Source organism: Heterocephalus glaber, unplaced genomic scaffold (genome assembly GCF_053883595.1).
Source record: "Heterocephalus glaber isolate CG9 unplaced genomic scaffold, H.glaber_assembly_v1.0 deba00000676, whole genome shotgun sequence".
In the NCBI taxonomy this organism is placed as follows: Eukaryota; Metazoa; Chordata; class Mammalia; order Rodentia; family Bathyergidae; genus Heterocephalus; species Heterocephalus glaber.
Window position 1 is genome coordinate 184,834 of NW_028258156.1, and position 23,131 is coordinate 207,964.

The 23,131-nt window shown below is 37.8% G+C and overlaps 1 protein-coding gene and 1 non-coding gene across 4 annotated transcripts in view; both read right to left on the reverse strand.

Annotated features, from left to right (window-relative positions):
* Gars1 (glycyl-tRNA synthetase 1) overlaps positions 1-20,010 on the reverse strand; it is a 39,138-nt gene extending 19,128 nt beyond the window's left edge. For 2 of the 3 annotated variants that reach the window (XM_087206568.1, XM_087206569.1), the window contains exons 1-7: positions 19,705-20,010; positions 11,929-12,030; positions 10,885-10,987; positions 9,642-9,783; positions 8,158-8,246; positions 7,717-7,793; positions 2,418-2,563 (exon numbers count right to left, since the gene is read on the reverse strand). In XM_087206568.1, the coding sequence (XP_087062694.1) occupies positions 2,418-2,563; positions 7,717-7,793; positions 8,158-8,246; positions 9,642-9,783; positions 10,885-10,987; positions 11,929-12,030; positions 19,705-19,929 (884 nt within the window). In that variant the 5' untranslated portion in view covers positions 19,930-20,010. The remainder of the gene's footprint in view (positions 1-2,417; positions 2,564-7,716; positions 7,794-8,157; positions 8,247-9,641; positions 9,784-10,884; positions 10,988-11,928; positions 12,031-19,704) is intronic. The other variant, XM_087206570.1, reaches the window with a different exon arrangement.
* Positions 944-1,085, reverse strand: LOC147829200 (U4 spliceosomal RNA). The gene has a single exon (XR_015449423.1). It is a non-coding gene; the product is annotated as a U4 spliceosomal RNA (small nuclear RNA).
* Positions 20,011-23,131: the final 3,121 nt, after the last annotated feature.

Here is a 23,131-nt window from a genome sequence, read left to right on the forward strand (position 1 = left end):
TTCAGTATCCAATATTCTCATAACACCTACTGGAAAGTAGATTAGCTACTCCAGTGGTAAAACACCCTTTCTCAGGATGCCCCTAAAACCTCTGCTGTCCTTTTGAGAAATCATTTACATAAAGGCAGATGACAATTTTAGTTCCTTCTGAAAGTAAGATCCATGGCTGACTACCCACATATTAAAACATGACAATAAGGTCAAGATGAAGTCAGTATGGGCTAAGGCTTAGCATCAGAGCTCATTTTCTTTCACAATCATCCCCCCAACAGGTAATTGTCAATGTTTTGCCTATCATTTTATCCTTTGCAGTATTTTATATTTTCAACCAGAAGCTTCTGTATTTCTCTATATTTTAAAAGTATAGCCAAGCAGTAATAATTGTTATATCGATTGCCTGCTCAATTTTACAGAAAATATTCTATGCAAAATATAAACTAAGAAAGTGTTCCCAATGGCCTACTTCAAATTATTTTACTAAAATAACTTTGAAACCAAGGAAGGAAGAAAGCCCTAAAATTTTACCATCGTCTCACTGTATCAGACCAACTCTTCCATTTTTTGTGGTCCTTTCCAGATTTCATCCAAATAAAAGTATTTTATATAAGCTACACTTTGTATGCATATTTATAAGTAGAATGTATAAATTATGAATTAGTTCTTGTGCTTACTTTACACTTTGTCATGTTCTAAATAACTAAATTTTTCTCATATTTAACAGTGGCAGATCATTATACTAAAATGGTCTACTTTTTTATAATTTGTTTAGCTACTCTCAAATTAATGGATAAATAGGTTATTTATATTTTCAATTCACATACTTTTTATAAGTATAGTTTCCTTTCCTTTTGAAATGTGCCCTTAGATAAATTCCCAGGAATGAAACGTGTGGGTCAGAAGTTATGTCCCATTTTATGATTCTCCATATGTACCATCAAAATGAAAGGCTTACCGATGGCCTCTTTGCACAAATATCCCAAACTCAACCTGGTGTCTTATTGAAATTATTGGGAAAAGCTTTCAATTAGCAATAATTGCACTTCAGATAAACTTCATTGACTATGATACAGCAACTGTGCAAAGCTGTCTTATTAAAATAATGATATGATACATTTTTTCACAATTAGTTTTTGTTTTTTTGGTACCGGGGATCGAACTCAGGACCCTGTGCTTGTGAGGCAGGGGGCGTCACCAATGAGCTAAATCCCCGGCACACATTTACAATTAGTTTTTAATTATTCTTTAGTTTCTACTCCAGTAAACATTAATCTATTTAGCTTCCTCTAGCAAAAACTCTTACCCTAAAACAAGACTATAAAAAAAATCTGATACTATGAAGTGGAACACTGGCTAAGTCTTTTAACATTAAACAAGGAATCTGGAGATACAGCTTTTAATTCCAATGTTACTGTAAACTGCCCAAGTGTGCTTTGATCTACAAAAACCACATCTTTCAAATTAACAGACTATACCTATGCTTTCCAATATCATAGTCTACTAGTCACATTTATTTAAATTTAAATTAAAATGAAATAAATTTAAAAATTGAATTCTTCAGAAGCATTACTTTAAGAACTAAATAGTTACATGTTGCTAGTAGCTACCATATAGGATTTTATTTATTTGATTTTGGTTTTTGTTTTTTTTAAGACAGGGTCTTGCTATGTAGTTCAGGCTGGCCTTGAACTCACTATGTATCCCAGGCTGGCCAGGCTGGCCTTGAACTGAGATCTGCCTGCTTCAGTCTCCTGAGTGATGGGATTACAGGAGTGAGCCATCACATCTGGCAGACAGCACAGATTTTTTTTTTTTTTTGGTACCGGGGATCAAACTCAGGTCCTTGCGCTTGTGCAGCAGGCAATGAAACCACTGAGCTAAATCCCCAGCCCAGACAGCACAGATTATAGAACACTTTCATTGTTGCAGACAGTTCTATTGAACAATCTAAACTAAATGGTTTCTACGGTATATTTCAATAATAAGTTCAATGACATTCAAAAATCACTCTTTGGTCCAAGGATTCAGCTCACTGGTTTCGCCACCTGCTGCGCAAGCGCAAGGACCGGAGTTTGATCCCCAGTACCAAAAAAAAAACAAACAACAAAACAAAACAATAAACAAACAAACAAAAAAATCACTCTTTAACTGTCCCTTCTGCTCTATGCAGCTATAATTGGGAGACATAATGATCACAGACACTTTTACTTATTTTACCAAAAACAAACATTTACACTAAAAAACAGACTATACTCATAAGAAATTAAAATAAAACTTAAGACTATGTCTGTCATTACTTCTAACATATCCATCTGCACTTTCAGTACATCACTTTTCAAAACTGTTCTTTCATAGCACTAATGTTGCAAGCAATTTATTAATAATTATATATAGGTAGAAAAACAGTAAAGGATACATACCCAGGCATGTTTCCTCCAGGCCCAATGAAGGTCTTGAACATTAAGTTAAAAGGTACTGGAGGTGATAGATCATTGCCAGTACTTGGGGATTTTACATTATAGTTCACAAAAAGATCCCCAAGTTCTTGTTGTCCATAGTTATCAAGCTAAAGAAAATGTCAAGAAAATAATTAGTATAAAAACGGGGGGAGGGGGGGCTAGGGATTTAGCTCAGTGCGCCACCTGCCTCACAAGTGCAAGGACCTGAGTTCAATACCCGGTACTCCCCGAAAAAAAACCCCACAAAAACATAAAAACGGGGAGCGGGGGACATAAGATAAAGTATTACATATAATTCCATCATTCACTGATAGAACACACACAAAATTCAAAGTCAGTTTTAACCTAACCTTCAAGGTATCCATATGTTTAAAACCATAACTAGTTTACCACTTTGTATTTCCCAAGACAGAAATACAAGACCTTTCTGGGACTGATGTAAAAACACTCACACATCTGCCATTTCACAATGAAAAATAAAGGAAGGTATCTCTTTGTTCAATTAGTTGTAGGTTAGCAAGAATCTGAAACCATATACTTAAGTCACTTTTCAAAGTTGAGTATCATCACTCTGAACAAATTTTAGAGGTATATTTCCTTGCCTAGTATCTACACAGGCAACTTCCTTTCCCACCAGATATTAAGCTCCTTAAAGGTAGAAACTGTGTCCTATTAATCTCTGCATTTTCCAGTGTTCTATATACTCCATATATTGATGATCGATGACAAATCCTGTAAAATGATGTATGAGCTCCAGTTTAAGAATTTCAAATGACTATGACAAACCATCTAATAGTAAAGAATACTTAAAACTTTTTTAAAGTCTTCCTGTAGAAACAAAATATTTCAGCAAATCAACTCATCACCATATGAAAGAAAGCTCTGAGAAAGACCTGGGTATATCTCAGCACTACCATTTATGGGTCATGTGACTCAAGATTAAGTTGTGACCTAATCTCTGTGAGCTTCTTTACTTATTTGTTAAATGGGGACATAGCATCAACCCACTAAGAAGGGATACTATGAAGATTACATAAAATATATAAATACTTAGCACAGGATCTGGCACATAGTACCTATTTGATAAAAGGTGACTATCTTTGTTCCTGTTATAAAATCAAAGGGCATTTTCACTTCACAGTCAACTCACATTATACACGTGTTATAGATGTGAATGAATAATTTTAAAAATTAAGTCTTCTAGGCTCTATTTCTATGGACTTTCTAGGGAGAATTCACAAAATAACTATGTCATTACACAATCAATAAGGAATCTGTTCCAGTGACCTTCAAGATATGAATACCATAAAAATAAACTGGTCTCCCTGCTTAAGGAGAAAGTCAGAGTCTAACGAAAATCTGTTTTTCAGGCAATTTGAGAAATACAGTGCTTTTCAATAAAAGAAATGAAAACAGAAACTAGATTCTGAGAATACAGAGAGAAATCAAAACTTCTATGCAGGAGAATCTGGAAATATCTAACAAAATTACATTTGCATTTTTGACTCAGGAGTCTCATATCCAAGAATCTATTCCAAAGATAAAATAGTGAAAACATGAAAGACATAAGCACAAGATTTTCAATGTAGCACTATCTGCAAAAGTAAAATTGAAAAAATGAAAAATTACACAAATGTCCATCAATGAAGAACTGGTGATATTGGGGCCGGGGATTTAGCTCAGTGGTTCCAGTGCCTGCCTCAGAAGCGCAAGCTCCCAAGTTCGATCCCTGGTACCAAAAAGAACTTTTGATATTAACTACAGACACACAATGTAGAATTACGTACCTATAAAGTGGAATAAAGAATAGCTCTACATGCTGCTATGGAGACCGCTCTGTGATATTTTGTTATGTAAAAAAATCACAGTAAAGAAAAGTATATAGAACTGTCATGTACCTAAAAAAAAGGCCCTATATAATATATATGATATATATAAATATATTGTGTTATATTAATATTATATTTATATTGTATTAATGTTGATATATTAATAATTATTATATTAACACATTATTATATATACACATAATTATGGGATCAGAGGAAACAGGAACAGACACTAGCTCTACTTAAATATATTTTCTGTTTAGATTTAATTTTGGAGCTATGAAAATTTGACATAATTATAAAACAAATTTTTTAAATGAAAACCTAAAAACTGAAAGTAAAAACACCTGCACATATCTAGATGATGACATAAAGACTTCAAGTGATTTTAAATAAAATCACTGTATGACTGTATACTGCTGGCATATCCCTTTGGAAAATAAAGAACAGAAAGAATGTTTAAGTTATTTTCAATATTTTTATTGTTGGTGGTATTAGGACTTTTATTCTGATACAATTATTGTGTTGGTATTGCAGAAAACTGGAATTTTTGGTGGGGATTAAGGAAAAGATTTAAAATCAATAAAGTAAAAATACCATAAACTTTAAGTAAAATACCAATGCCCTAGCTCAGTCCACGGAAAAGTTCTAGAACTAATGTCCACTGATAAGGACCACAGCTCTTTGGAGGAATGGCTGATTCCATGTCTGAAAAAGGAAATACACAAGCTGAGCCTGTAATTATTTTGTCATGACAAATAGCAAGTAAGTTATCAAAGATACTAGAACTACATGAAAAGGATTCAGCAGGCAACTCCTGAGAGCCAAACACTGGACAATTTAACCATCAATAAGGTAATAATCGCAGCTGACTGAAAAAGATCAAATGTTTTAATCTGTAAGTTTATTAACAAAGAAGAGAAGAGGGTAAGGCAGGCAGGATCTTACTATGCATTTCTAAAAAATGCTAGGCAATCAACAAACTAGCTAAAACAAGATTTGGGCAGAGTGGATCAAGCACATATTCTCATTTTTTTCACAATTGGCACCTCAGACAAATTCAATAGTAAGTAAGAGAAAGTTTTCTTATTTTCTGTTTTTCCAAAGCAATAAAAGAATGACAAAATCATTTCAGATCCCTAATCAATTAGTGGATCTAGACAATGGTCATCACATACAGAAGAACAAAACACCACTTATTTCTTATCACAAATACTTGGTCAAGCCTCTAAATCTAATAAAGAAACAGGTGAAGATGTTTAACATCACTATCACAATATAATCCACCAGGAGAACATGAACAGTGACTAATATATGATGATGTGAAAATTATTAACTTTTCCCAAGGTCTAAACATTATTTTTCACTTTAAAAAAAATTTTATCTTTTAAATGGATATATATGTATACACAGCACATATATAATATTTACAGATATAATAAAATATTTAAAACCTGCAAAAAAAATTGGGAGAAGCCAGGAAAGATTAAAAAAATATGAAAAGATCTGATAATGCTGAAGCAGAGTATTGAGTATGTAAGTGTTTATTATATTTTCTACTTTTACGTTTTAAAGTTTTCATTTTAGAAATTTAAAAATGAGTTTATTGGGGCTGGAGATTTAACTCAGGGGTTCTGCCACCTGCCCCACAAACACAAGAATCCAAGTTCAATCCCCGGTACCAAAAAATAAAATAATGAGTTTACAAACTAGTTCATTCAGATGGGTTGGCAAAAATGGATGGGGAAAAGAAACAAGAGAATTAACTCTGAGCTATTAAATGCACATAACACACAAAAAAATTAATTCCTATCACAGAAAGTGTGCCAGTGCCTTTTAAAGAAACTATCATGCTTCAGAGCCAAAAAGGAGTCATCAGAATGATAAGGTGCAGCAAGCACCATCATGTACTCAGACAACAGATGGGCTTGTAGCTGAGTCTACTGCAGCCATTTCCAAATACTATACCAGTTCCCACGGGTACCTCACTTGCCACTGAGGATTATATTGACAGCTGCGATACACGCGCACACACACACACATATATGTGTGTATATATATATGTATTTGCTTTCTTATAACACAAAACAGAAAGCCAGTGCTCAAATTATAAATTATGACTCATCAAATCAAGTAGTTCTGAATTCCAACAATTTACTTGGAAATGAATGAAACCATTATGATCAAAGACAACTGAAGACATATATACAAAAAACTTTGGTAAGCCTGAAATTCTGAATAGGAATTGAAGAATTTATGGGAAATTAGAGGCATTTTTAACATTTCTAATACAGCTCAAGACTTTGGCAAAAGGAAATAAAGTGAATGTGTGGCTATAAAGGCATCAAAATACAAGGAGTGATTTTCTAAACCATGATCTTCAAGCAAGGGATTAAATATACTTCACAAGGACCAAAATAAATTGGCAGATGATTCAACAGCCAGATTAAGAAAGATTCCAATTTAAATGAAGAATTCCTCAGCTAATGTTGGAAACCTAGATATCACAGAGAAAAAATTAGCATGTTCAAAAACAATTAGGGGAACAGTGGAAAAGTATCCAGTAATTCCCAGGAGAAAAAAAAGCAAAATGTTAGAAGCCTTATATTCAGCTTCAGATATATCAATGTAAAGAAAACACAGCACTAAAATTTAAGAGGTGAGCCTTAGTGCATATAATATATATATATGTGTATATATATATATACACACATATATATATACACACACACACACACACTCAAAAATGTGTATCTTCCTAGGAAGAGCACGTGCAGTTTTCATTATAAAACATTTTTTTTTCAGTGCCAGGGATTGAACCCAGGGCCTTGCACAGCCCCCTCACCAAATTCTTAATTTGTGACCATCCCCCAACCCTCAAAAAAGATTAAGGATTACTGATACACAAGGTATTCTTATACTTGGAAAAAGGTCAGAATAAATTATCTTCATGATCTATTTTGCTATTCCTATATTTGTCAAATTAAATACAACTTATAAAATTTTAGGTCTACAGGAAAACCAGAAAAAGCAAGGTTAGGAAAGTCAGACACAGTCCAACCAAATAGAGGCCAATGAGAGAATGTTCACAAAGCCATCAGCCCCAAAAGTGTCACATCAACACAGAACACTGTTCACTGGCAGTGACTTCTCTGGCTTTAGTTATTAAATCCAGAAAAGTGATTTCCAAGGACAGATAACTGAATGCTTTACACTGGTGTGCAGGTTGGCCTGAAATAAAAGGTTGCATTTTGGTGACTACCAAAGATCAAGAACAAGGAGATTGTATGGTTATGAGAGACAGAAGCAAACTCTTACTTCTTCATGACGGTGGCCAGGGTCAACACAACATGGAATTCAACAGTAATCACATCCAGAAAGAAAGACAGCCCCTACCCATGTCACTCTGAAAGCATCTCTGAAAGTCTCACCTGGGCCAAGACACTTTCCATCTCTGATTTCTTCTCAGCAGAGCATTTCTTATCAGACATCAATTTCTGTAAATGAGCTATAAGAACAATGTTGACATGTGTCATTGTCAATGGAAAAAAGGACTTTTGAGTTTCAATGGTGGGCAATTAAAAAACAAATGTAAGGTTTATGTTCTTAATTTATATGAATGCCACAATTGATTTTATAGGGACAATTATGGTACTGTTTTGATTTATTTGCTAATTAGAAAAATTTTCTGTATTTAACTAAAAATCTGCATATAAGTTTTTAAAATAAGGGGTTTGATCTCTATACTTAAGATCTATGCACTTTACTGTTTGTTACACCTTCACAAAAAAAATGGAAAAATTTTGAGGAAAAAAGTTTAACCTAAACCCCATTTTAGATCAATCCTATTTGAAGGAGATGAAGAATCATACCTTTTAATAGATGGTCAGCACGAAAACACTCTCCATTTTTTACGTCTTTCACCATGAAGTCAGCGAATTTGTCTACATGGCCAGAGGTCCTAAGTTAACAAATGCCAAGGCAATTTGTCATTCTCATACAAATCAACACATAGGTACATGGTACCTCAATTCACGAATGCTTTTGTTTGTAAACAATTTGGTTTGCAAACAGAAGTGTTTGGCAAAATTTTGTTTTTATTTGCAAACTGTGCATCAGGTCACAAACACAACTGTAGTCATCTTCCTACACAAACACAAACATAGCCATCTCTTCCAAAATCATAGAATAAATTAAGTTTGTGAACTGAGGTACCAATACCTTATCTTATAAGGCAACCCCCACAATGTTTGCCCATATTTTATATCTGTGTATCTCAAAGATGGATATTTCCATATCTAGAAAAAGGATGTATCCATGACAAAACAGTCATATGTGCCAGACAAAATTATTTCTCAAGTCTATTCTCAACCTCTCCTAAGTTCCTATGGGAAGAAAGATGTTAACTATCTTCTACTTTTTCACAAACTGTCATAAAGTCTGTACTACATTTTAGGAACGATTGATTCATGCCTATGTCATTATTATACATAACCTAATAAAGGCCAAAATCATCAGGCATTTGACTAGCCAAGAATTCATGACAGCTCAGGACAGACACTGAACCTTAGGGAGAGCTTTCTGCCACTGAAACCTGTAACAACACTGACCTATCTCTGCATAGCTCCTATTGGTAGAACAAATACCTAAAAGAATAAGGAGTCCTGATCTTATAGACTCATCATCAGAAATTTCTCTCCTCTTAATTGGCTGAGTGTCAGAAGAATCTAAAGGATGCTAATAATAAAAATTACCTCTTTGATAGGTAACATTAAATGAATAATGATGCTACAAATGGTAAAAAATTCTTCTTTCAGTTATTGAAATCCTGCAATATTTGGTAGAAATAATCTTTAAGTTTCTCTACTGAAATTTCAATGAAATAATAAAGTATTGAAAATGCACACAAATCCTTGCTCAGAACTGCTGAGAACTTATACTAAGAAGATAATCAGGGATATACTCAAAAATCCACAAATCAGGATGCTCAGTACAGTCAAAATTCAAAGCACTTTAGCTGCCTACAATATAGTACTAATTAATCACAGCACATCCATAAAACAGAACACTATGCTGTCATTAAAAGTGCTTTAGATGAATATTTAATTGCCTGAGTAAATGTTCACTAGTATTACATGAAAAAAAAAGCAGTGTGGTAACAATTCAAATACACAAGAATATATACAGAAAAAAAAGAGTGGAAGCATAAACAATTTTAAAAGGCTACTTGGTAACAGACATACATTTCTTTGTTTTTCTGTGTTTTCCAGATTTTCTGAACATGAGTAGTTTTTGTCATCAGAAAGTTACTTAAATACATATAATAAAGAACTTCCACCTCAAAGTTGAGTCTTACTTCAAAACAGGCTCAGGGGTGAGCATGGTGCAGTCAATCTCCAGGATCTGCTCCTCTTGAATAAAGTGCTGCCTCCAGGTCTGAATAATGTTGTTCTTCAAAGCACATCCAACTGGCCCAAAATCATACAAACCACTGACACCTATAAAATACAAGAGGAAAACACGTGCTTTGCTTGTCACTCTGAATAAATGACAGCAAGAAGATATGAGAAATAGGGCCAGGGATTTAGCTCAGTGGTACCGGCACCTGCCTTGAAAGCGGAAGGACCCAAGTTCGATCCCCAGTACCAAAAAAATTAAAAAATTAAAAAAAAAAGATATGAGAAATTAATACCATTAAGACTTTATGGACTCTCTAAAAAGGTCTTTAAAGCCCACAATTCAAATTCCTTAACTTCTACCTGGCTAACAAAAGTAAAAATTTTAAAGCTCTTACTCCATTTACTATTTCTATAGGTAGGAGTAGCCTCAAATTAAAAACACTAAAAGTTCCCCCATATACTTTAACCCAGGAAACAGAATGAAAAAGTAGTTTTCTACCATAGAAAAAAGAAAATAATTTGTCACAGAAACTGATGACAATGATCTAAAATTTCATCTCCCAGTTCTCTACATTATTCTTGGGTATCTGAGTCACTATTTAAACCTCAAGAAGCTAACATTTAGAGATTTGCTTTGCAAAACCAAAACAAAGTTTCAGTGGCAAAGTACTAAAAGTCTAATATTGTTGATCTTTTGAGTATGAAAAATATCATTCTACATTTTAATTAATGAATTATAATCACCTGAAGTATTCAGAAAGATGATTTATCCACACATCTATGAGAGTGTTTTCTCTTGGCAGATGCCCATAAAGAATAATCCAAGGACTCTGTTTTACCACCATCCTTGTGTAGAGGACACAATAGAACCAAATAGCACTACACAGTCCTCTACTGCTCCTAAGTTCCCAACACATTTTAAGAAGAGTGCATAATTGTATAAATGTATGAACACATCACATGCTCAATACCCAGGCTCCCAATAGTTCTCTACATCCTAATGGGGGCAAAAAGGGAATCTTCAAGAATAAATAGAGTGGACAGAAATAACCATCACGCCAAATGGCAACTATAAACAAACAAAAGCAAAATATCTACCCTCTACTTTATGTGCCCTGTTACAATTAGATACCAAATGGCAAACCATATTCTTGATTCAAAGCCACTAACAACACAATTGTTCTTTTACCAATCCCCTACCTCCATAAATAGCAAAAGCTTGATCATAGAAAAATCTCCTCTTCAAGGTATCTTCCATTTTTGATCTGTCTACAATGTCATCTTTGGGCTGTAATGCCAGCTCCTGTAGAAGAGTAAATAAAAGAATGTATAACTGGAAGTGAGTAGGAATCTGAAGCTATATATCTGAATTTAGTTTATTACTCAGCAGGATTCAATATAAAATTTATCATACAAGATTTTAAGTAGAAAAAAGTTAAAAGTGAAAGCCTCAATTTTTCCTCCTTTGAGAAGCAGAAAAGATACCTCTACTTAAATATTTAGGAAAATATATAACAATTTTCAAAATTGTAAGAGTAAGCTTATTTAGATGCAGACAGTGATAAGCAATATAAGCAGTATTTGAATTTTTAGTGGATCACTGTAGTAAAATGGTGGTTTCAAACTATTTAAATTTGGTGGGTCAGCAGACAGATAAAAATAACAAAATCATTATTTCCAGGCATAGGAGAAATCATGAAGTCTAGGATTTGGCAGGAGTAGGGTTGGGAGCGGGCAGGAAGAAGTCATAGATCAGGAAGGCTGCCAGGTAAAGGAGGAAAAGGCAGGTTTTAAAAATTAATTTTATCATTACATTTTAGATATATATAACATTCATCATATCAAATTTGTACCTGTACATGGTATATCTGGATTCTTTTTAAAATTAATTTTATTGGTACATTTTAAATATACATAATGATAACATTCATCATATGGAATTTGTACATATATATGATATATCTTGATTCTGATTTTTAAATTTTTTTTCCAGAAAAGGCATTTTTAAATTTTTGTTTGTTTTTGGTAGTGGGGATCAAACTCAGGACCTTGTGCTTGCGAGGGAGGCACCAGAACCACTGAGCTAAATCCCTGGCCCTGAAAAGGCATTCTTAACAAATCAGACAAATCAAATGATACTTTTTCAGAAACTTTTCTAGATCTCTTCCACTCAAAGAAATTTTAAATAAAGATGAACAATTCTATACGTACTTCAGCATCCCATTTCAGCATGACAATGCTCACCTTGGCTTCCAGAACTCTCTTCCTGGCTTTGAGTTCAGCTACTGCTCTGTCTACATCTACCTGGGGTGCTTTATCTTCTTTCAGCTTTCGAACAAGATCTCCCTAGCCAACAAAGAGAATTTACATTCAGGACTGGTTTCAGAAGTCAAGAATGTTAGCAATGTGCGGGGAGGAGGGAGAAAGGATCTCACTACCCAGCCCAAGCTGGTCTTGAACTCCTGAGCTCAAGTGATTCCTCCACCTCAGCCTGTGGAGTAGCTAGGACTATAGGAGGGTACCACTCCACCTGCCCAAGGATTGTGTTTTTAAGTGTGCCTCTAAAAAAGTATCCATGTAAGAATAATACAATTCCAGTGCTTATTATGTGAGAGGTCATTATGAATAACTGCCCTCAGCACTCACTGTCCAGATAAATATACAGACAAGTTAAGTAACTATGCTCAAAGGTGAATTTTGTGAGTGGGGGTGGGCAGAGATAGGGGGGGAAACCCACATAGATCATATGGAAATGAATCACTATAATAAAATAAAAACTTATGGAATTGTTTATACAGCAGATCAGACACAACTGAAGAGAGAACTAGTGATCCAGGAAAAGACCTACAGAAATTACCTAGCCATGTATAGAAAGAATAAAAATTATGAGATAAAGAGACAGAAAAGAGTCTAAGATTTATCAAACCAGAATGCAGAAGAATAAAAAAACCTTAAGAGGCAATATCTGAAAACACAATGACTATAAAATTTCCTATAATTGTTCATACAAGAATTCCCAGATGCAGGAAGCACAAGAAAATCTAAAATACAAAACAAAATCCGCACCCAGATTAGGCTGTTTCAACAGTCCTAGTTTGTCTCCAGTCCAAAGGTATCTATGTTAACATTAGACCTGGCTCCAAATTACCGTAATTTGTGTTATATGCTCTCATTTTGTAAGCCTTATCTTACAGACACAAAGGATCCCTAATTTGGTGGCTTTTCCTACCCAGTGCCTTCAATGCTCATCCTCAAGGGCCTCCCTGCATTGGATGACATTCTACCACACCATTTATGACCTACCGCTAACTACTCCAGCCTGACAGCTGCTCCTTAAGGGCATTTTCCCCTTGAAGCTGTCTCAAGTAGCGGCTGATTTTTCCTTGTTCCTTAAGGGCTGGAGATGGAACAGATGCTCTCCTTGTTCACCTCTATATTTGTCTTCCTTCCTGCTAAGACCCCACTTCCTTGGAAGGGCCTCTCACCAGCTTTTCCCTTGCTGTTGTCATCTTCCAAGCTCTCTTCATTCAAAGTTAGTTTCCCTATTCTACAGAATGTCTGGGTCAAGAGGTTAACAAAAGGGTGGGGGGGGGGGCTGTGTTTATATTTTTCTGAGCCTAAAACTTACATATAATCTCAAGTATTTTCCTACAGTTGTACCACACTACATTTTCAGGAATGCACATATGCAAATGACTTAAAAGAAAACTAAACCTAGTTTGCTCAGAATTTTACAAAAAGTTATTTATTCTTCAAGGGAAAAGGTTTCCATTATTTGAACAAACAAAACATCACCAGTGGCAATGCCATTGGTATCTAAGCAACCACCACCATATACCTTTATCAGCTCATATTTATAGCAACTGCATTCACAGTAAATTTATGTATAGGTATAAGCTTCTGCTTAGTTCATCACAATTCCCAGTGGAGTCATACCCAGAAATTACACACTGAAATACATATTACTTTTATTATAAATGTATTCAAACTTACTTTTCATTCCTGTTATTATACTGCCAACTTTTATTCTATTATCCTGACCTCTCTAGCTAAAGCAACATCCCCAGTCACCTTCTAACTTCCATTTTATCATCTTCATTACAATACCTGAAATATACAGATACACTGGCTTAATTCACATGCATCTTAGGACAGAAGTGCTGGTATGTCAATTCTGGCACTCAAATGCTTGTTGACTGGTATCACAACCTAAACACCGCAGTACCATCCCCTCAGTATTCAGTAAGATCTACTGGCTTACTGGTTCCTTCCCTTTCTCTACACTCAGGAAAGTTATCTCCTATCTCACAGATGTTCCGCAACAGAGCTGCTGGCTGGGGACAAGAGGCCTGCCCAAAAGAGCCTTTGTTCTGAAGAGTAACAGGATCTCCTTCTGAATGTCAGAAAGAAGTACTTCTCTAGAATGTTGTCATCCCCTAATCCTCATGTCAAATATGGGCACTACCTCAAATTTAATCCATTTTCTCCCGGAGCTCTCAGAAGGCACTGGCAAGCAAGGCCATAGCAAAACAGGTAGGAGATTTTAAAATTCATTGCTCTGAATCACTTCTTGTTTTCAGAATTAGGTACATATACTCAAACACAGGCTAGCTATCACAGGAAGTGGTGAGAGAATGAGGATTCCAACATGGACTTTATTTACCATGTCCCAACTGAGAAAGTCCCAATCGAGAAAGAAAATAGTTGTACTTATCCTAAATAATGGAATAATTAAATTTATATAGGTCCAATTCTTAGAAGAATTGGAGGTGACCAAAACAAGGAATGAAAGTACTTGAAGATTCCTAATTTCTAATTATTGTTCACCTCTTTTTCTTCACCACTCAAGTGTATTTGAGCATTTTTGTGTGTGCATTAAATGAAAATGATATGAACTATCATCAAGATCTCCAGATTACTTAAGAAACAACTAGACGCTTATCTCCTGGATAAATTCTTGCCATAAAGATATTAGAGCTTACAGTCTGTATATAAAGAATAGATATTAGGTGAGAAAACCATCCCAAGGGATCTTCCTCATGAACCCTTCATGTATATGGTACAGTCAGTTGGCAACAAAATACAACCATTTCCTCACCTTTGTAAGATGTTTGACTTTATACATATGGTTAGAAGGTTCTTGTTAGGATTATACATTCATCTCAGATTTCCAAATATTCTTTAACTACTGACAAAAACTTCGTATAATTTTCATTTGCCCTTGGTAGATTAAGTAGGTCCTTTAATAGGCATTCTTAGTTTAGAAAAAGCAGAAAAAAAAATCCAAAACTTCTCAAGCTAAATTTTCTCACAACGCTAAGATTCAAGTTATGCTCTGTCCCCTCAATTACAGCTTAAAAAGAAACTGAAATGTTGAAACATACATTGTTATCCACATATCTATTACTATATTATTGATTTAGACAGTATGCCATCATTTAAAGACTTCCTCAAGAAATCAATTTAAAAGGTTTTCTAACATATTACCAAATTAAGAAGCCATCAATTCTTTCATAGGTTCCAAATGTTATCAAACTAACAATCTTAAGAAAATAAGTAGCTCCATACCAGCAATGGTTTGACAGAAGCAGCATTCCAAGAGCCAGGTGCAGTGGTGCACTTTTGTAACCCCAGCTACTCAAGAGGATGAGACTAGAGAGTTCAGTTCAATCTAGTCTGGGCAATTTAGGGAGACCCTTTCTCAAAATAAAAAATAAAGGGCTGGATGTAATAAAGGACGTAACTCAATGGTGGAGACCTTGCCTTGCATGCACAAGCCCCTGGGTTGGATTTTCCAGTACTGTAAAAGAAAAAAGAAAGCAGCATTCCAATCAGCAGCAATCAGTTCAGAATAATACCTAAAATTTTTACCAAGAACTTAGAAACTGCGGGCAGCATTGTCAACACCTTACATGAACTTGCATTTTACTGTTTAAAACTCCATTTCCATTGTGTAGATAAAGAAGTTTGGCTACTGAAAGTTTAAATCATTTGCCTAAAGCGGCTAATGACAGCAATGCCAGGATGTAAACTCTGGAAATAAAACTTAAGAACCTGCACTCAGAATTAGTAGGCTATATTACACCAGTATTTGATCAACACAAAAAACAGGCAAGGAAAAAAAGCAGGGGTGCAAAGCAAGCCCACCTAGCAAGTCTTCAGAACTTTTCCTATCTTGACAATAATTAAGTGCCACCTCAGATTGTTTTTTAATCCTTCTTGGTTCTGTTTCTCTACAATAATTATGTTATGAGTCTCACGCTTCATCTACCTAAATCATTTCAGAATTGTGTCTTCAGACCAGACACTGACATGGAAACACCGCACCAAATCTCTATGATATTTTCTGTCTGAACCTCCAGATCAGGTAAAAGTCATTCCCATAGGTCCTGCTTGTACCCAGAGATATTAAGATACATTTCCTCAACTATTTATTATTCAATCTCATGTAATATTTAGACAAAGCCAAAGGGAAAGAAAAGTAACAGGTCAACAGTTAAACGCTGAAGGTAGATAAAATGTGATGATCACAGAAAAGCACCTTTTGGGGTATGAGCCAAAGGCAGGGTGCAGGGGGACAGAAGAATGAATGGAAAATGAGAAAGCAGTGACAGAGAAACCTGGGCTGTAAAGGAGCCCTCTGGTGGGCTGTCCCAGACAGCAGCCCAAATCTGCCTGCATATAAATCAGATACTTATGTTCCCCATAAAACAGCAGTTCTAAAACTTTGTGGTCTCAACACCCCCGTTTTACTGTTAAAAATCACCATGGACCCCCGAAGCTTTTTTTTTATGTGAGCTATTGACAGTTACTTTTGTTTATGTGGGTACAGCCAGTTCCCAGCTTATCATGGTTCAACTCACAAGTTTCTGACTATAGGATGGTGATCCATTCAGCAGAAACTACTTTGAGTTTTGCGCTTCTATCTTCTCCCAGGCCAGAGCCCTTCTCACAATGCTAGGTAACAGTGAGCAACAGTTTCAGTCAACCAAATGATCCCGAGGGTAAACAAATACACTCTACAGTGACAGAGTATTATGTTGCGAAGGAAGGATATTCTTCGGCAGGTTAAGTGTATCAAACACATTTTCAACTTACATTTTCAACCTGCAATGGGTTTATCAGGATGCACTCCCACTGCAAGTAAAGGAGTGTATGTTTTAGAAATTAAAATATAAATTTTAAGCCTACTGTGGTGGCACAAACTTACAATCCCAGCACACTGGGAAAATGTGGCAGGAGGACGGAAAGTTCTGCAAACTTGAGATCAGTTTGGGCAACTTAACTGAGTAAGATCCTGTCTCCAAAAACAAAAAGTTTAAAAAGGGCTGGAGATGGTATAGCTCAGTGTAAAGGTCCCGGGTTCAATTCCCAGTACCACACATAAACACACACAGAATTCTAAAATGTATCAATTCATTTAAAATAATAAAAGCTCAATATAAACCAACATGTATAAAAATAAAATTTTAATGAAAATAAACATTTTTCAAAGTAAAAAATAGTAAAAAATTTTTTCTAACTTTGCAAAATAATTTGTATCTTAACAAGACACCTAGATGCTTCTCTTGCAATATGGTTGCTCTGGATAAAGTTCATCAAGAAAATCATACATAGATGGAAAAGGGAGGAAAATTTTAAGCCTTTTCAGGTAATTGTGAATATCCTTTGGTATTATAGTAAAACTCCAACAAGTCATAGTTTCAATGTTAAAAATTATTTCTAACTCAGAAACTGTAGCACTGAACTTTTTATACTATTACATTAAACCCATGAATGTATCTTAGACTTTAAATGGATCTTTTACCAATACCAATGCCTCATCTGTAACATCACATATTCCTTATTTGGAAAATTAGTTAGATGAGTTATGCATATCTTCCAAATATTAACTCATTTAATATACAGTGTCCCATATTTGTAGATATCAAAACTCATCAAAGTCTTTTAAGTACCATGAAGCTGTAAAGCTGATTTTCAAAATTCTAAAATTTCCTTCCCAAAGGCTTGAATTTTGGGGCACAAATATGATTAGTTGGTTGTCTTTTATTTTAAGTGACAGGCTCAATTCATTCACTTTCCAAATCAGCAAATTTATATGAAATGTACGCCACTTGCTAGAACAGTTGTTAGTCACCTTAAGAATCCCTCCAGAGAGGTCTTCAACTGCACAAATTTCATGATAGAAAAATGTAAAATGGACAGAGGGGACTGTCTCATTTCCCTATATGCAAACAAAGGGGTTTAAATAGATAAGCTTTAAATTCCTTCCAGGCTGACACTGGCCTCCATATGATTCAAAGTTCCAGGCAATTAACTGATAAATTAACTTGGAAAATTAGAAAAAGAATCCAAACTAACTTACATAAATAAACTCACATATTGAAGAAAATATCTTTAAAAGTACAAAAAAGGGCCGGGGATTTAGCTCAGTGGTTTCGCCGCCTGCTGCGCAAGCGCAAAGACCCGAGTTCGATCCCCGGTACCAAAATAAAATAAAATAAAACAAAACTACAAAAAAATTAACAATCAATTCAACATAAATACACAAAATATACACATCAATACACAAGGCAGGGGGCCAGGGGTTTAGCTCAGTGGTTCCGGAGCCTGGGCAAGGACCACAAGGACCCCAATTCGATCCCTGGGACCAAAAAAAAAAAAAACCCACAAGGCAGGAGTAGCATCGAAAAGCTGTTTCATAATCAGCATTTACTGCAGTTAACTGGATCTAATCTTGCTACCACGGATGGTCAATTTGCACTGCAGTTCCAGGCTAACGTGGCAGAGGGAGGGGTTTGGGTTGGGGTTTTTTTCCAAATTAGATGTATTCTCCTTTCTAAGGAAAGACACCAAAACAAAACAAAACTGACAGTTAAGACAAAGAAACCACACCTGATTTAATTTGGGAGAGTGGAGGGAGAAAGAAAGTAAGTACAGTGTTCTGATGCCAAAGAAAAAAAGTAAAAAAATGAACTCATAGTGAAATTTTAAAATACAATACTATTAAATCAGTCAGGCTCAAACTAGAGGGAAGTAGAGATTGCAAAGCGACAGAATTTACAGACTTTGCAGCAGCTATGCTCCAATGAATTATTTCCGAGAGAGGGTTCCACCCTCCATAGCTAGGGCAAATGATTGCATCAGGCACCAGTGCAGGAGCAACCCGTTTGGTGTTCACTACTAGTCGGTCCTGGATCCCCGGGGTCCTACTGCAGGCTTCTGGAGCTACCTCCCTGGATGTGAGAATCACCTGAAACACTCTTCCTGGTCCTCTCTATATCGGGATCTCCATGCTGAGCTCTTGGAAAGAGCCTATATAAAATCACTATGAAACCTCCCTTCCGCAAAATCCAATTTCACAATGTTCCATAATCGGGATGACTTCACCGAGTAACTCAGCACATTTACAGTTTCCCAGGTTTACGATCTGAAAGCTCACTCGTCCCAGATGGCCTTTTCAGAACCCAGAAAAGATGACAAGACAGAAGGATAATGATTTCACATCCTTATTAGAAAAGAAAGTTCGACACTTTCCCAAACCCACGTTTCAACTTTTTATTTTCTCAGCCGATCGTGCGGTTAACAAAGCACTGAAGGAAAGATGATAAGGAGCAAACGTCACCCTGAAGATGAAAGAGTCTGACCGTCAGACAAGAGAACCGGCGAGTTCAGCTCATCAGTGACCAGAGGCAGAATTGAGAACCTAGCCACCCAGGGTGCACAAAGAGCAGAGCAGAGCCTGGGAAACCCAAGTTAAGGTTATGGAGTGAGGAAGCGAGGACACAGATCCCAGACCAGGAACGCGGACCGGCAAGGAGGACAGATCCGGGGGGACGCAGTCCCGCCCGAACGAGGGAGTCATCGAACAGGCTAAGACGCGGGTCCGCCGGCGGATGTGGCTGACCAGGGCACCTGGATCAAGAAGGGCGGGGATGAAGGAAGCGAGGTGCCGGGGAGGATGAGTAGGACCGCCGCGGAGCGAAGCCGGGGCGCGCGCTGAACGCGAGACGCCGGTACCTGCTGGCGCACGGCGAGCCTGAGAGGTGCCAGCACGTCCTCCGCCCCGGCGCCGTCCATGCTGCTCCGGGAGGCGGCGGCGGGGACGGAGATCGGGGCGCGGGCAGGCGCGCTGAGGGGCCGACAGGGCGCGAGCGAGGACCGGGCCGGGAGCCGGGGCGGCTGCGACAGCAGCAGCAGCGCGGCCCGGGCGGCTCTAAGCAGCGCCGGGCACGGAGAAGGCATGAGCCGCCGGCCCAGGGCAGTCGGGAGGGAGGGGGCGGCGGAAGCGACGCGCGGAGCCCAGCCCTAGCATGATGAAATCGCTGCGTAAACGCCGCTGCGCGCGCGCAGCCGCGCTTTCCCCACCCCGCACCGTGGCGCAAGTCCTCTTCCGCAGATTCGACACCAGAACCGGAACCCGACGGAGCCCTTTCGACACTTCAGGCGCCCCGCGGGGCTGCGAAGTCAGGGCAACATTCCACCCTGGTAACGTGGCCGTTCTAGAGCACAGCTCCTTCTGATACATGCGGACCCAGTCGCTTCAGAGCCTTCAAAGTATAGGCGTTGTCACTGAGGCTCGGCTGACCCTCTTGAACGCACGCCTCTGTTTCTGTTCTTAGGTCCTTTATGCCTCAGAAGGATTTGTAAACATCAAATGAGATAGGGACTTTGATTGACTGTTGCTCAAGCTCAGACGTTCCTCTGTTGTTACTGGCTGTTCGCCCCCATGATATGCCAATTGGAAAGACAAGATATGGAGGCCAAGAAAGTGACTTTATTTTAAAAGATCGCTCAAAGAAACTGAAGAAAACCCTGAATAAACCCGTTAGCTTCACCTGCTTTTGGTCACTTGTTCTTATCAACAATCTGAAGTAAGTTGCTTTTTGGGAACTTACTGAAAGTAGCTCAGTTTGAAGTAAGCTGCTTTTTGGAAACTTACTGAAAGTAGCTCAAACCAGTTGAAACCACCCGGTCTTCACTTGGGCCTGCGCAAGTAATACAAGAGAGAATGGCCTGTTGCTCCCCAAGCAGTAATTTTTATTCTTCTGTGGCTGCCCCAGATACCTTACAGTCAGCCAGCCTACATCAAGCACTCCATGGCCACCCTGGAAGATGATACATCTTTGGCTGCAGCAACATTCAGAATGGCCCTGTCTGGGATAAGTCTGCCCAACATCCTCCAGATGACTGCCCTTCTGCAGACATCCTCAGGTCCTCCAAGGGCCCCTTCTCCTACCCAAAGTCAAACAGAAAGTCTGACCCTGCTCATGATCAAGCTTAGTTTTCTTCTTCTATAAGCAACCTCCCCATTCACTTAGTGGGCCCAGCCTGTGGGCTGCTACCCTTTATGCTGCAGCGTAAATCCTAATAAAGCCTCTTCTTAATAGCATATGCCTATTCATGAACATTCTATTCAGTCTCCAGTAGAGCATGCTGAGTTGGTACCCTAAAAGTTGGTAACATCAAGGTCCCCTTTACAGGGCTCAGATTTGTCAGCTTAAGAACAAGCTCAAGAACAAGCTTACATTTGATTTCCATCTCGAGACTAAATCCATACTAGACAGTGACAAAGTGTTCAATGGGTGACCTTTTGACATCTGAGGGCCAAAAACTCCACCCTCATGGTATATTAATGCCACCATTTTTGAGTGCGTGTCCTGTGAAGAGTAATGAAGTTCGATTATACACATATAGACCACCAATTACTTTACTTTTCCTTACCTCCAAACAGGTTTCCTCACACTTCAGACCAGCCTGCTTCTTTGTCTCATGAATAGTCCCAAACCCTATCCTCAGGGAGATGGACTTAAGATTTTCTCATTTCTAAACCCTTGGCCAACTTGGAAGTGAACTCTCTCTTGTATAAAACTTGTTCCAGTAAGTAGTGTAACACATAGCGGGTGAAATGGGCCTTCTTCAGTCCAATTTGACAGGCTGGTCAGGAGACAAGTCCAAATGGACCTTTGGCCAGTGGCTTATGGATGGGCCCCTGCCCTGGTATCAAGGGCTTGTGGATGAGTCCAAGAAGCTGACTGGACCACTTTTCTCAGGGACCCTCCCCGGGACTGACTTAGCACAACCAACCTTCAGTGCATAACTTCACTTTTTAAGTGCAGAAACTTTCCAGGTTTGAAAGGCATGTTATTCAGGGAGTAACTGTGTTATATGTAATCAGATTCCTTATTTCTTCTTCCCTTTGTTTGTGAGGAACTTGGTTCCAGGATGCCTGGTATTTGACTTCTGAAAAAAAACGTGGTTTGGCCTCCATTCTGAGGCTCCTAATTCCCAATATTAAGGAATGAGTAGGGAATCTCTGCTAACAGTCATTCTTTTTGTTTTTTCTGTTTACAGAGATCTAGTTCGAGCTACAGCATAAGTATTACAAATTTTTGGCCCCAAACTAGATTGTAATGCTTACGCTGCAGCTAGAACTCCCCATCCATATGGTCTGATGGAGGTCACCACAAGTTCCACTATAAGAGGAAATGACATCAGAGGACCCCAGTAATACAATGGCAACAGTAAGATGCTTCAAAGTTTTATAGAAGTAATGTATAGTAATGATTCCCAATTGTAAATGAAAGTTCAAAGATTACATTAATTTAGCCTTTCAAGATAAAAAGAAATTTTCAGGTTCAAAATTTTTTCCTGCCTCAGTTTCTTTTTGAGGCAGGAGAGAGTTACTGGTGATCAGAGCCTGGCATGCTCTACCACTGAGCTACATCCTCGGCCATTTATTTATTCATTTTTTGAGGCAGGATCTTGCTAAATTGCCCAGGTTGGACTCAACTTGCAACCCCCTTGCCTCAGCCTCCCTGGTAGCCACTGTACCTTATCTACCTCAATTCCTTACTCTAAGCAGGAAGATGTCTCAGTGTTTAGACCAAGCAGAGGTTCTTTCAACACCCTCAGCCCAGGCTGCCCCTACTGGGCACAAGGCTGAGAAGCTAAGCACAGCTCTCATATGCCATTATTAGATTCCAGAGTTTGTAAGGCACCAAAGAAAATAACGGCTCTGGCTCCATGTCCACAAATTCAGAAGCAAGTCAATCCCCATCTCTACAGCTATTACATGGCTAAAGTGTGGTTCAAGAACCTGCCAGAGTCAGAGTCACAGCAGAGTAAGGAAGGGCTGCTGGACACCATTGTGTGGGCTTGCAGGTGGGGCTGGACCTCTTGGACTCTATTTCCCTTCCTTCTGAAAGTTTTTAACAGTTTAATCTGCCCCTTTACTTGGCCATTTTCCCTAAGTAACACATTGTGTTAGGCAGTTTTCCATTGCTGTGACAAAATACCTGAGGAAGTCAATTTAAAGAAAGAAAAGATTTATTTTGGCTCATGGTTTCGTTCAGACCACGGTGGGCCAGTTCCATTGCCCTTAGGCCTGTGGTGAGGCAGAAACATGGTGGGAAGTTGTGGCAGGGGAAAACTACTCACCTTAATA